This window comes from Quercus suber, unplaced genomic scaffold, assembly GCF_002906115.3.
Source record: "Quercus suber isolate HL8 unplaced genomic scaffold, Cork oak 2.0 scaffold_105, whole genome shotgun sequence".
Classification (NCBI taxonomy): domain Eukaryota; kingdom Viridiplantae; phylum Streptophyta; class Magnoliopsida; order Fagales; family Fagaceae; genus Quercus; species Quercus suber.
In genome coordinates this window covers 1,127,884-1,143,434 of record NW_027069570.1, presented here as the reverse complement: position 1 = coordinate 1,143,434, position 15,551 = coordinate 1,127,884, and the positions used below count along the sequence as shown (strand labels likewise).

Here is a 15,551-nt window from a genome sequence, read left to right as displayed (position 1 = left end):
GATTTTTTTTTTTTTTATGTAATATTTTTATTAAAAATTGTTTTGAACCCTTGATAATACAAATTTGCACACCCTCACCTTCAAACCTAACCCTTTTTATTTAAAGCCTAGCTTAAACTTTGAAAAAAAAAAAAAAAAGTCCAATAGAAAATTTCAGTCTTTAATTTCAGAAATACAAAGCCCATAAATAAAGTTTTAAAAAATCATAAAAATAAGGCCAAATAAAACCTAGTAGTTGCCGTTGCGTAGCCTCAAAAACTCCCACTATCCTTCTTTACTCTCCAAACCCAAAGGAAATACCTATGCTTCACACACAAAATCTGCCACTGCTTAGCCCTACGATTTGCCGCCGTTGCCACTTAATTGCCGCTTGATATGTTGCCTGGATTTGGTTTTGACAATCTATGTTCTTAATTGCTGCCTCCATATCTCTCTCTCTCTCACTGTAAGTGTGTTTTTGCTTTGTATTTATCTTTGTTCATGTGTGTAGGGGCCTTTTTTGTGCTATGCGTTGAGTTGGGCTGCCTCCTGCAGTAATGGGCTCGAGTATTCTGAGTAAGAGAGTTGAGACCGGTCCAACTGCAACTCAATTTGGGCCGGCTTGTGCACAAACTATGTCTCGTCTGCTAGGACTGTACTTACGGTAGGCAGAGCTGTTTTAAATGAATTATGGCAAACTGATATAACAACAACAAAAGAGAGTCCACTGATTTTTTTTTTTTATTTTATAGAAAATGACCGAACAATCCCTACTTATGAAACATAATCACAGTGATAACAATGACTTTTATAAAAAAATAAGTAATAATATGAGTTAATCAAGAATAAATATGAATCAAGTCAAGTTCGGTCCATAGAGGCAAAGACCAAAGAGGAAGAACACTTCCTCTCAATGCAACTAATCTCCTAGAAAAGATCTTGCCGTGGAGATTAATGACTTTGAGGGAATCGGACCTGAATGGTTATTGCTTAAAGGAATCCCTTTTTTACTACTTTTCTCGAAGAGAGTAGGATTTTGGGAGGGAGAGAGGAAAATCAACCTACTGGTGCATGCCCACCGTATTAACTCTCTTTGTTTTCTGTTTTCTTTTCCTTGTTTTTACTTTCTTTCTATTTTATTTCGTGATCCTCCCCTGTTTTTCAATCCCCTTTTTGGGCACGACAAGGGTTTTCTTATAGTGCCTACTGCGACCAGATTTTACTACTTTGCCCCTTAACCACCTTTGTCTGGTCCGAGTGTACTTGCCAACCACCAAGGGTTCATCTATGTGCCACTTCCCCTTACCAGACAAAGGCAGGTTGTTTTATTCATTAGTTTGTCGTGGCACACTCTCCTGCCACGGTGTAGGTGCTTTCTCTCTCTATCCCTCAAGGCATGCACCAAACGGTTCCTCCTTTAACCTTGCTTCTTTTGGGTGGTCTGTCATCCCAGCAAGACATACCCCTCAAAAGAGCTTGAACGAGAGCCGCAGAATAAGTCTTTTCCCCTCTCCCCACCACTAAACCATACCCCCCCTTACCTCTGACCCATGACCCCACCACGTCCCATATTGGCTGGGTATAGGCTGATGGTGCCTGGGCTTTGCGCGTGCTTCCCTTTCATGTATGTCCAAAATCTGCCTGCTGCTCATGCGTTTGCTGCAGTCTAGAGTTTTGTTTGCACAGTTTACCATTCATTCTTCGTCCTTTTATGTGGGTCGTTTTATAATTCCCTGTTCCCTTTAGGGGCTGGGCTTCATTTGACACTAGGCTTCACATTTCTTCCAACCTATTTCTTGATTGCCATCATGTCCTGCCATATTACTTTGTCATTCTTGCTGTATTGACTTGATCCTGCCGAGCCCTTTTTAGGCTTGCCATGTATTCCTTTTCCCAATAGCTTAGCATGACCATGGGTTTTCTTACTTATGGGCTCCTATATCCCTTTTGTTTTCTCTTGGGCATCCTTGGCCCATTTGCTTCCCTTGGGCTTCCTCAGCTCTTTTTCCTAATTTTGTGTTCTCATAAGCTTTTACTAACTTCTTTGGGCTTCCTCGGCTCAATTACCTCATTCTCATCTTTGGGGTTTGTAGGCTTGCCATCAATCCCCTACTCTCTTTGTTTGCATTGCTTTGGGCCTGTCATGGCCCATTCTTACTTTTCCACATCGTACACTACCCATGAGTTTGCTATTCGTTATTTCTCTCTATCCAGGCTCTTTTGAGCCCATTTGCTTTCTCAATGCCCATTTATTTATTTTATGGACCTGTGATCCATTATTTTTGCCGCTTGGATTTAATGGTTCTTGTTTTCTATCTTTTCGGTATGTGTTGCTAGGCTTCTTTTCTCCTTTATGACTTCTCAAAAAATGGCCCTCAACAATGTGTCTTCTTCGAAGCTCCACCTCTTACTCACATGTTTGATGTCTTGCCATATGGTGTATATGGGTTATAGTGTTTTGTATTTTTTTAATTAAGTTTTGAGCCATATACGTGTCTAATTGTGTAGTCACTGTTACATTAGTTTCTATGAATCTATGTGCAGTCATAATTGAGTTCGTCTTTTGCACTTTGACTATTTGACTGACTTGTGAGTAGTTGTTGGCTATGTGTAGTCATAATTGAGTTTGTCTTTTGCACTTTGACTATTTGACTAACTTATGAGTAGTTGTTGGCAATGTGGGTGGGTTAATACTTTAACACTTTCAATAAACATATAAAATATTTAAAGAATTGTAAACTTATAAATTAAAAAATTGCAAAAAAATCAACTAACAACAATAATTAATATGTTTATTACATTATAAAAAAATATGTCAAATGATCTTATAGTTTATGTTTTATTCTTTTGCTAGAACAATAGACAAATTTGTAATAAATAAACTCTGTAGGCCGCAAGGTTCATCTATTATTCAAGATTTATCTTCTACTAAAGTTTCTTATTAACCCCCTAGACAAAAATCCTGGAGCCGCCCCTGCTAACTGTAAAAGGGTAGCACTTTTGCTTGCATGTACACAACAAGGTGCATATATATACCATAATTTTGAAATCCAGACCAGACCGTACGGTCCAGCCAGAAAAACAATGAACCTCTCAGTTTTGCAAATTTTTTTAGCTACAAGAACCGCTCTATGTGAAAAAAGCAGGGACCCATGCGAACCGTGGTCGAACCATACGGTTCTGAGAATTGTGACTGGTTTTTGAGGTTTGGACGGTTTCTTTTTGTTTCAGCTTTTCCGGTGAATTTTGGCCAAAACACCAGTATGAAGTTATGATCAGATCTAGAAGAAATGAAAGAACACGAAGAAGAACAAAGATCAGAAGGAGATCTGATAATAAATTTCATTTCGCCAATAATCCATCAATTTAGATCTCTTCTTTTTCTTCATCATCTTCTTCTTCTTCGCTTAAAGACTTCTTCTCCGCTCAAAGCTTGGACCAGACGCTCTCTGCCACTGGCTTTCTCTAGTCTTTACTCTTTATTTTACTTTTTCATTTCATAGCCAAAAAAGCTCCTTTTAATTTTGTTCAGTGTGCCCTTGAATGACAACACACTAATACACCCACTGACAGCACACACTAATACTACTGCCACACGTTAGACTTAAATTTTTTACTGCCATCCAACTTTAAACAAATAAATGAAGTTTGTAATTCACGATAACTTTGGATAACTACAAATGGCAATTTAAAATTTTTTACAACCACTCTTTTTTTTTTTTTCTTTTTTCTTATTAGATAAATTCTACTACCATATCTTTTTTCTCAAGTACAAGCATATCTTTAAAAAAAAAAATGTAAGAAGAATAAGTATAAACCTACAAATTATATGGATTTTGACCAACCAACGTATAAAAAAATAAATAAATTTAAATCTAAATATTTTTAAATATTTGTCTATATATATACTTAAAGGAATTTCAATAAATTTAAATCTAAATATTTTTAAATATTTGTCTATATATATACTTAAAGGAATTTCAATTCATGTAAGGATATATAAAATTAGCGGTAAACTCGAAACGGTACTCTTATATTGATCGGTACCAAAATATATTGTTCTACTGATCAAACTAGTACAACTCCCCGATACGAGATTGACTTCCTTGCAAAAGTAAAGAAATAAAAGTGGTCAAGTGGGATAGGAGGTGGAGTAGGTGGGAGAATTTATTGGAGTTGCCACGTTTTGCTTGCTTTGCTAGTGGTTGAAGTTTTTAACTTTTTATGTTTTGCTCGCTTTTTATTTTAAAGAAAATAATTGATTCTTATATTCCTAGCGGGCCACGTTGTAGACATGCAATGCAATACAAATATCATCCGCTCATCACTTAAAAAAAAAAAAAATTAATGCATTCGTAATTTTATAAGTGCCACGTTGCGGACATGCAACACAAGTACACAAATACTATTATATATATATATATATATATATTTCTAATTATTATATTATTAGATATTATCACAAATTTAACTAATCAACATAAAAAAATACTAGGATTTAATATTTCTTAAAGTTATGTTATAGAAAATACATTTCTTTGTTTCTACAAAGGAATAATAGATCTCTATAATTAATTGCACTATTTTAGTTAATTTTTTTAATATTTGTACTAATTTAATATAAATATTTATATTTTAAATAATTATTAAATTAATTATGACATCTTTCGACCACGGTTTAACCTCGATTCAACCTAAAAAATTCTTGAACCTCTCTCTTTTATGGTTCAATGAACGATTCGGGTTTTAAAACCATGATATAAACTAGAGATCACATGAACAATCCAATTATGTAAAATCATCAATAATGCCAATCTTAACTTCTAATCTAACAGTAATCTAATACTTTTTGCTCTTATTAAAATGATGATCCGCAGATTTGAGATAGCTAAATCACATGTCAGCAGCCTTTAAAGTAGCAAAAACATCTAACAATGTAACTACACTTTATTCAATTAACTCTTATGATGCCAACTAAATTGGGTTAAGCTCCATAAGTCCCTTTGCATATAAAAGTGCTACACGCATTTTTTTTTTCCACCATTCTACATTTCTACTATCTAATTCTATTCATTTCATCACCTTTATTCAGCAGAAGTACCTAATATATGGAGGCAAAAATAAAAAGGGAGAGAAATTAGATAAAAAATGATAAAGTTCACAACAACTTCAATGCAATTCAAAAATATATTATAGAAAAATTAAATACAGTTGTTTTGCCTAAAATAAAAAATAAAAAATCAATGAAACACTAATTATAAAAGCGAAGGCTTGAAACAACAAGGCCATAGTTCTAGGAAAGGTCTTGGGGTCTTCACTTTCCTCTTCGTGCCCCTCTTCGGTCTCTAATTGCTTGAGCTTAAAGTCATCATCTTTCCTCTCTACCTCAAAGCACTCTTCTTGTACATTCATGTCCAGAGGTTCCATATATTCTCTCAAAATTTGTTCCAATGACATGCCCAGTCTTCTTGTTTCAACATTAAACTCCCGTCCCTGCTTGAACATTTCTTTTAGCATGTTCCATGCTGGGGTACACTTTAGTCCTACCTGTTTATTTTCCCCATCTACTTCACTTTGTTGATAATTCATTCTTTCAGAAAACAAATCAGTACCCAATTTTACCAGAACTGATGGAATTCCTTTAGTGTAAGTTACAATAGCGTTTGTAAGTTCCCTGCTACATTGATCAGGCTCATTTCTTTTAAAAGCATGCCAGCTAAAGAGCTGAACAGCTTCAACTTCTTTCATCCCCTTCATCTCATGGGTAAAATGTACTTTATAATTATGTAGCAATTTTGCTTTCTGTGTTGTTATAATGATTCTGCTTCCAGGACCAAACCAATGAAATCCCCCTGCTAGCTTTTCTAACTGCTGTTTATCATCCACATCATCAAGAACTAAAAGAACCCTTTTAGATGAAAGCACATCCTCTATCATTTTAGCTCCTTCCTCCCGGTTGTAAAATGCAATCGAACTCGAATCTCCCAAGATTTCAGAAAGAAGAACTTTTTGTACTTCAACTATTTCATGTTTTCCTTTGATCCTTTCTCTGATGCACTCTACAAAGCTGCAACATTCAAATTCAGACAAATGCTTGTAATAAAAAACTTTGGCAAGCGTTGACTTCCCTACTCCTTGAGGTCCATAGATCCCTAACATGCGAACCTCATTTGGATTTTTGATATCCAAATGCGATTCAATCTTGCTGAGGTGAGCATCAATTCCAACCAGGTATTCAGGAATTGATATGACCGGTACACGCTTTACTTGAATGTTAATATCTTTAACAATTTCTTCGATCACATCAGATTGACTCCTGCCAATATAAAGACATGAAAAACTTGTATTACATTAGACTTAGCCACAGAAATTCCATACAAAATTGTACTTGACTTTTATTATTATTATTATTATTATTATTATTATTTTGTACAAAATAGAATTCTACTCTAGTCTAATTTAAATGTATATGTGCATGAAACTCTCTCTTACTCTAGCCCTTACCCTCCACCTCACAAGAATTATGTACTTATAGAGTAACTATCATGCCAATGATGTATTGTGGTCAATGAACTTAATTGATAACTGATCATTTTAGCTTTATGAATTAAAGCTAAAGTATAGTAACTATATTTTATTATAGTAATAACTATCATTATGTGTTAAAGTAATGAGTTAAAGTAAAAAAAATAAATTTAAAAATTTAAAAAAAAAAAAATTGAGAGAGGGTGAGGGTGAATTGCACGATGCAATTGTTAATTACATCAAATCTCAATCTCTTTTAGAGTCCATTTAGATATCGCTTATTTTGCTGAAAACTGAAAATTGAAAACACTATAGCAAAATAAATTTTAAATGTGTAAATAGTATTGTGAAACCCATTTTTAATGCTTTTTTTTTAATAAAGTATTTGTGAGTCTGTGAACAGTGCACAAAACCCACTGAACATTGCATAGTGCCTCCTGAAACTCGTGCATAAAAAATAAATAAATAAAAAATAAAAAAAAAGGGGAAACGCAAATGCAGCACCCAGAAATGTAGTCCAAACGCACAATTAATGTTTGCTTTAGTCATAAAATTGTTATGCAATGATTACTGATGAGATTGAATAATTATTAAACATGTTTTGTGTTCACATTGGCAGAGGAGTAGTTACCTATCCGTTGTAGTCCATCCTGCCAAATTGGCAACTTGGTGGAGAGCTTTCCTCCATTCTTGCACCTTTTCCATGCTGAAATTTTGTTTGTGTTTAGCCAATGCTTCTCCAATCATCGCCTTTTGGTCTCGTACATCAGACGGTGTCACCTCAAAAAATATGGGTTTAATAATATGATCCTTTGTATTCTTACACTCAACAATTTTTTTAAGTTCATTCAAGCACCATGCAGAAAATGCATAATTTTTTGAGATGACAACAATTGAGAGTCTTGACTCTTCAATGGCCTTAGTAAGTGTTGGAGGAATTTCTTCTCCCTTCTTAAGCTCCCTTTCATCCATGAAGGTTCGAATTTTCATTTTCTTCAAACTGTTATATAAATGACTCGTAAAAGTTTTACGAGTATCTTCTCCTCTGAAACTCAAAAAGACATCGTATGTATAAGAAGACATCGCCATGGTAGCTTGTAACTTTTTTTTCTTTTTTTCTTTTTTTTAAGCAAAAGGTAAGTGGGTAGCTTGTAATACGTTTGCCAAAACCAAGCCCTCTTAAGTATGAAATGTGAAGTGAGTCATATATATATATATATATATATATATGTAGATAGTTTTCAGGACTGTAGGAGTCAATTAGTAAGGCAAAAGGTAAATGGGTTAACTATCCAACAGTTGCTAGGAAAATTCCTATATGATATCAGCCGGCTTCTGAGCATATTACCAAAGTTCCTAACTTATTTCGACGGTCTTCTTCCGCTGCCCAGGAGCAACGCCGTCGCATGGACTCAATCTGATATCATTAAAAATCACAAATCCGTACAAAACCAAATCCCACCTAAATCGGCCCCATCAGACCTCACGCGCGCCGCACAAAGTTTCGGTGAACCGCCACACACGACCACGCGCTACTAGCTTCCATCCAGATCTTGCCGGCACCAACGTGATCGTATCATCCGATTTACTCGATCGCGGAAGTTTAAGCTCCATTGGAGTTGAAACGCGCTAGCACGCGCCGTACGCACCAGATATGAACTTGCTTGACGTCAGCTCTAGGCCACATCATCCCACGCGGTTTGACTTGTTGACCCGCGTCTTGACCCGTGTATTGACTGACTCGACTAGCCTCTACTTCACGGTAGATTAATCTTCTTCTCTCTTTTTTTTTTTTGAGAAGAACCACGGAAGATTAACTTTAGCGAGTTGTTACTGAATCCCCTTCACCACTATTGGGCTAATATTTCTTTAATGCAAAAGCAATCCAGACACTTACGGGAGGCAGCAGTGGGGTATTTTCCGCAAATGGACAAAAACCTGATAGAGCAATAACACGTTGGAGGTAGAAGCCTAGAAGGCCTACTGAACTTCTTTTTCCGTTCCAAGCAATTAAAAAATAAGATTTGTACAGTATAATTTTAAACTCACTTTTATATTATGTATGAAGTATGAACACTATTGCTCCTTCCTTATTTATCTTTATAAAGAAAAAAAATCTCCTCCACATTGTTGATTATCCTATTTCAAATACTCATTATGGTATTCTCAAAAAAACATACTCATTATGGTATTTCATTTGTCAAGGGAATACACAACAATAGTGATCAATGGGTGACCCATTAAGTAGAGTTCTAGACTCGTTCCCCTAACAATTGCGTTAGGTCAAACCATATTAATTCCTATGTGTTTTTGCTTTCTCTTAATCCCAAACATAAATTCTAATATGCTATCAATGCTATATCTCACCATCAACCCCTTGTATGGTTCCCCAAAGGTTGCCAACTCTCTCATGTGTTTCGGTACAACTACTGTCTTCAACTAATTTCTTCCGCCTCTTGCGATGATATCCCTAGCCAACGTCTTTTGTCAAACAATGTTGCTCTCCTTTGGTCATTGTTGATATTTTACTTCGACCACTGCTCTTTTATGACCACCGATGTCTGTCTTGCATGCATTGTGTCATCCTTAAGCCACTAATCCTATGTTGATGTCCTGATGTCCCCAAGGGAATTGATGTAACCATCCTCCAACCACAGTAGCTATCTTATGACCTCCATCCACCGCTAACAATCATCATTTGCGGCTACTACAATTGTATAACAAGTTCTACTCTACATCGTGCTCACTAAATTTTTCATTCTATTTGTTCCTTCATGCTCATGTTTTCGTTCATAATTTCTCATTTCAAACTCAAGGCATCTTCAAATGTCCACCTTAAGGTTGAGAGGGGGATTAGAGATATCAAGGCCCTTGTCCTAAGTCCATTGTAATCTAGTTTCAATGTAACAAGACAAACCTCTTGTAAAAACTAAGTACTTCAACTTAAAGTGCAAGTAACCTAGGGTGTTAGTATATTGTTAGCTTAGGGTTAGTCTCTATATATAATATACCACCAAATGGGTTCTTTATAATACACCATCCAAGATAGTGATTATATAGCTACTAAGAGCTATCCAATCTAGACGCAAATCTATGCTTCCACTTTCTCATTCTCTTTTCTCTCTTCCACTCTTAATCCCAACACAAATGAAAAATTGTAACACAGTATCAGTGTTAAGTCCAAACTTTAATTCCATCACACCGAGGAAGATGTTTAGTGTATTATCCTTTAATGAGATTGCTTTCCTCCAGAGCTTCCCCAATCCCCACAATACTTCATCTTAAGAATTATTTAAGCACCATGTAGAAGATGCATAATTTTTTGAGAGCACAACGAGTGAAAATTTTGAGCCTTCAATGGCTTTAGCAATTGTTGGAGAAATTTCTTCTCCTTTCTTAAGATTCAATTCATCTATGAAAGTGCGAATACCTATTTTCTTTAAACTGTTATATAAATATCCTGTAAAATTATTACAGGTATCTTCACCTCTAAAACTCAAAATGACATTGTATGTGTGAAAAGCTATCAAGATGATAGCTCATGTGCCCGTTTTCTCCATAGAAACTTTTATTAAGAAAAGCAACAGATAGAACAAACGAATAGCCTTCCCATGTATTACGAATATGATACTCTCTATATTCCGGTGGGAGATAATTAATGTAGCTGGTGGTCCCTATAACTCGTAAGTTGTAAATGTTGATTAAGAAAGTTCCTTATATTCCTATAGTTTCATCCCTAGCATTGTGCACTCTAGTGCATAAATTCAAAAAGAATAAGAATAAAAATCTAGAAACGCGTATTAATTAGTGAATATTGAATAACTCTAGTACACCCCCAAATGGTGTTACTAATGCTAACCAATACACATTTACCAAAATATTCTACTAAATATGCATTTCTAAATTTTTATTATTTTTAAATTTATGCACAATGTCAAGTGCATTGCAAATAATACAATAGCTCTCAATGGCTGAGATTGAAAATTGAAAAAAGTAATTTTCAATCTCAGCCATTAAATAATATAAGTGAAGGTGATAAAAAGTTTTTGTGAGTGGGAAGAGAGTACTTGCACTAGGTACACCCGATCCTAATTGAAGCATGCATATTAATTAGTTGTAGTATCTTTCCAACAAATGATTGGATGTTTTGAATATTGTTTTAGTTTCTCTATTTAAACAGAGTATTTTGATACTGGTATATATATTGGATGGCACGAATTTACCTTGAAGGATGATACCCTTTACGTGATTCTATAGCACTGTAAGATTGTTCCTATATTTGCATATATTTATTTTCATTCTTTCTAATTTACATTGTTGATAAAATATTTGAGATAGTTATTTGTTGTATTAAAATTGTTTATTCAGTGCTGTATTTCCAACACTAGATTGTCATTTTAAGATTATCATTATAATGAAGTTATATATTTATTTGTATATTTATGTATAAAAATTGAACCGTAGCTACTTAAAGAATAAAAATAAGTTTTCAAGAAAATAACAAACAAATTCATATGGCTCCATATGTTACAACATTATTAACGTCTTCTAAAAATTAAGTAATTTTCTAAAAAGTATATTTTGAAAACTATCTCATTTTCTTATATTTGATAACGACTTTAAACTTAAGATAGAGTTCTCTTTAATAATTGTCACATTTTCTCTGTTTTTTAAAAAAATTTAGTGGAAAACAATATCTAAAAAATATCTCAATTTTTTTTTTAATAGAATTTTTTATCAACTAAAAGTAGTTTTCCTTTAACTTATTTTTTTTTTTTTTGTTTTATGTTACTAAGCACTAGAAAAAAGAAAAAACTATCTTCATAAAATGTTTTTCATCAAAACAAACTGAGCGTTACATTGAGGAGATTCTCAAAAAATCCAAAGAAAATTAAGATTGGCGAAGAAACACACAATTATACGTGCCTGATCCAGCCTATCGAGGAAGTGAATGCGCGGGTTTTCAAGGGATAACAATATGTGGGATGATGAGGAGGAAGACTACCCAGAGACATTCTAGGATTCTCTATAGAATCAAGAATAATATGCAGATGGAAAAATTACCAGTTGCATAATAAATGCGTTCAGAAAATCATGAAGTTCAAAATTAAGTTGGAAACCAATATGCTGAGTCAGCAGCTTGCAACAACAAAACCAATGAACAGGAATTCCAAGAGCCTGGCAGACCAATCACTTTAAACAATTAAAATTTCGTAAAGGAAACACAAAATTGGCTTCAGAACAGACATGGAATTAACCAAAATCGCTTAGGACCATTAAAAAGAAAATTTAACTCATATTTATTATTTCCAATTCCATCCATATATGTTTTCAGAACGTCGTCCAACATATGCATTTACATAATAAAATTTTAGAAAATTTGGCTGATAAATGGCTCCAATGCATCATACAGGCCTTCTAAGATGAAAATCCATATTTTGCAACAGGAGGACCTATGAAATGAACTCTGTTAGACTGTTACGGTATGGCAATTCCAAACTGACACTTTAACTTCTTATTCAATATTGCAAGGCAGAAATACACACTTGTACATATATTTAAGTTGGTCTATATAACGTTTTTCAACTATCTAAGATTGGTCACATATATAGACTTAAACTACTATTGATATAAAGAGTGGACTATGTTGTAGAATGATTAACAATTATAAATATGGAACAACATCTAAGATTGCTAAAATGTTAAGTTCCAGGATAAGGTTAAACATATATATATATATATATTTTGAGAAACAAACACATACATACACACAAGGGAGAAAGAAATGGATTCTAACACAAAAGCGCACCACATATACATACATATATATATATATATATATATTTTAGAATTATATATATATTTTGAGAAACAAACACATACATACACACAAGGGAGAAAGAAATGGATTCTAACACAAAAGCGCACCACATATACATACATATATATATATATATATATATTTTAGAATTCAAATTGAATTTCAATTAGAGCCAAATTATATGCCACGTGTGACGTGTCCATCTAATTTTTTAATTTTTGTTACAAGTGAATTATTGCGTGTAAAAATAAAAAAGCCTAAATCTAATTAAATTTTAAATTATGTGTATAATATATAAATAAATAAATATATATATATATATAATGAGAAACCATTACGTATTTTAAAAATCCATGCTTTTAAAAATGTGTAAGCTAACATCACGTATAATTTTAATTTCTTTCCAAAAAAATTTATAATTTATACTATATAATTGTGATTTTTTTTAATTGTACCCATGTATATGCATATGATTACACACTACCGTGGAAACCTTTTAGCTCTTTAGATAAAACATGGGTTTAGGTGATATCACATTAACCCACTTTTGTACTTTGCTGTATTTTTTTTTTTTTTAAATTAGTTCGACTTTTTTTTTTTTATTTGTTATATCACTTTTCCCTTCTTCTTGTTTCCCCCTTTTTTCAATCACCCAGGATTTTTTAATGCTAATATAGACCCGATTCTTTTATTTTAAGTAGTTTATTTTTGCATTTTTATATATGTTTTCATATGTTATTCTACTTTTTTTTTTAATAATAAATATTTTAATCAACTCTAAATATATGTATAAAAGTTAATATAATAGTGAAAATTTTAATTTAGAATTTACTTTGGTATCAATGTTAATTTATTGAGTTATGTGATAAATAAACTTTTTAGATATGTTCATTTAGAGTATGTTTGGTTGGGGTGAAATAAGGAGAGAAAATAGAAGGGGAGAGAAAATAGAAGAGTGAGGAGGGTGTTTGGTTGGGGGGGTAGTTTTCTCCCCAGGCCCACCATTTAAGAGAAAATAGTTTTCTCCCGAAATTTGGGAGAAAATTGGAGAGAAAAGTGGGGAGGGAGTGGGTTTGATGAGAAATTACCTATCTACCCTCCCTTATTCTCTCTCTCTCTCTCTCTCTCTCCTCTCTCTCTCTCTCTCTCTCTCTCTCTCTCTCTCTCTCTCTCTCTCTCTCTCTCTCAATGATAATGCCTCTTTCTTCTTCTTTTATTTCTTTCCTTTTATTTCTTTCTCAAGTATGTTACTGTGCACACGTTGAACTTGGTGTTATTTTAATTTTCTTTTTCTTTGTTTTTTTCTTTCATATTAACAACTTTTTTATTATTATTAGTTTTTCTTTTACTAGATGTTTTATTAATTTTGTTAGTTTGTAAGTTATTTATTTATTTTAGAATCATTAGTTTGTAAGTTTGTAGTAATTAAAAAATTAATTTTTATAAACTATTTTTTTTTTTTTTGGATGAACTAGAGGCATGCGAGTAAATTTATACAAATTACATTTTTTATCTTCTCAGTTTTCTACTAAACCAAACAAAAGAGTTTTATATCTCTTCACTTTTTTACTCTCTCAACTAAAAAACTAAATTAGTATTTGATGTAGGCGAGGATTGAAACTCAAAATCTCTTATTCAACAACAAAAGACCTTACTAGTTGAGATAATTGGAATCCACTAGAAAATATTCATGTAGATATTAAAAAAAACCAAAAAAAAAAAAAAGAATCTCAAAAATAAATTTGTTACTAGTATCAACAACAACAACAACAACAACAACAAAACAACAAAAAAGCAAGAAAAATATTTTTTAATAAATATTATTTAATTAATATTTAAAATATAAGATGAGCATAGGCCCTGTTTAAAGTTTTTCCCTTAAACCCAAAATTGGTTAAGCCGGCGGCCGGATTGAAATACAAAAACTGACAAATTTCTGTTCTGTTTGCAAAGGATTGACAATGGCAAGACCAGTGCATGCAGTTAGCTATTTGTTTGACAAACATGAAAATCAGTAATGATAATTGTTGGATTGCTCTTTCTATTAAAAAATCACATGGTTTCCATCGGAGCTTAAAACTTGTATTTGAAAAAGTCACATCTTCCAAACTATATGTTTCCCGAGTAGATGTACGAGACAGTGATTACTTTATTGTATGCCTTTGTGACAAATCTTACAACGAAAAGTCAAAAATATTGTATCCTGGACAATATTGCATCTTGGCGTTTCACTTGAAATTTTAGAAGCTCCAAAGTGATGTACATGTCATGACCAATGCTGGTAACCGCATGAAATGGCAAAGAAACGCTTCTAGCTAGGTGGTGTGTCGGTGTCTTCTATAATTGCAAAAAATTTCAATCTACTTTTCTAAAGTCTACTCACTGAAGTTACCTCTCAACATTGGGATTGCACTCCTTCAACACTCCTATACTACTCTCCTTGGATAGTAAAATTTGTTGAATGGTATTTTTGTAAATATTTAGAAAAGTGTGGAACCTATTTGAGTAGACCTAACATCAACTACAACTCTTTCTCCCTCTCTCACGCTAACCAAGAACCTTCTCAGGGCCAGCTCAAGCGTTTCGGAGGCTTAAGGCAAAATCTTCAAATGGGGCCTTTTATGTTATCAATTAAATAATATTTAACTAGCATTTTATATAATAATTTTTTTTAAATCCATTCTTTTTACTTTTTAATATGATTTTTTTTTTTTTGAGAAGATGCTAAAGTTATAACAAGTTTTACTACAAACCGGTGTTGTAATGAATGTGATCAATGACATGAGGCTTGCAAAAATACTAGAAATATTATAAAATTTACAACATGAGAATTACAAAGATATATCACCAATCACAAATAGTTATTCAAAAATGCATTCAATAGTTTGTTGAAATCCATCTATTATATTCATTGTCACATCAAATTATAAAAGTTATGGAAATCACAACACACCCTTGGTGCAGGGATCATTCCACAAGTATAAGTTTTTGTGAGGTGCGGGAGGCAATGGCCGAGATTTAAGTCTCTAGAAGAGAATTTTGCACACATATACACTTTGATTAGGCTAGAGTAGAATTTTATTTTGTATAAAAATAATTAAATAAATTCCAGAACAAATTTCGGCCCATTACGATGTGTTTCGGCTATTTTGGTGCGTTTCGGTGAATACCGACCAAAATGCAAGCTTCAACCAGAATAAGTTATGGTGTTACTTTTCTTTTCCTT

The 15,551-nt window shown here is 33.2% G+C and overlaps 1 protein-coding gene across 1 annotated transcript; it reads right to left on the bottom strand.

The window, feature by feature from the left end:
• Window positions 1–5,190: 5,190 nt before the first annotated feature.
• LOC111985673 (disease resistance protein RPV1-like) lies at window positions 5,191–7,577 on the bottom strand. The gene is made up of 2 exons (XM_024017331.2): window positions 7,136–7,577; window positions 5,191–6,295 (listed from the first exon to the last, which is right to left on the bottom strand). The coding sequence occupies exons 1-2, from the start codon at window positions 7,492–7,494 to the stop codon at window positions 5,200–5,202; spliced, it is 1,455 nt and encodes a 484-aa protein (XP_023873099.2). The 5' UTR covers window positions 7,495–7,577; the 3' UTR covers window positions 5,191–5,199.
• Between the last annotated feature and the right edge of the window lie 7,974 nt (window positions 7,578–15,551).

What these genes read in the sequence shown, in the direction of transcription:
- LOC111985673 (XM_024017331.2), bottom strand. Translation starts at nt 7,494, where the DNA reads ATGAAAATTCGAACCTTCATGGATGAAAGGGAGCTTAAGAAGGGAGAA. An exon ending in GGATGGACTACAACGGATAG is followed by an intron (nt 6,296 to 7,135) that starts GTAACTACTCCT and finishes TTATATTGGCAG; the next exon opens with GAGTCAATCTGATGTGATCG.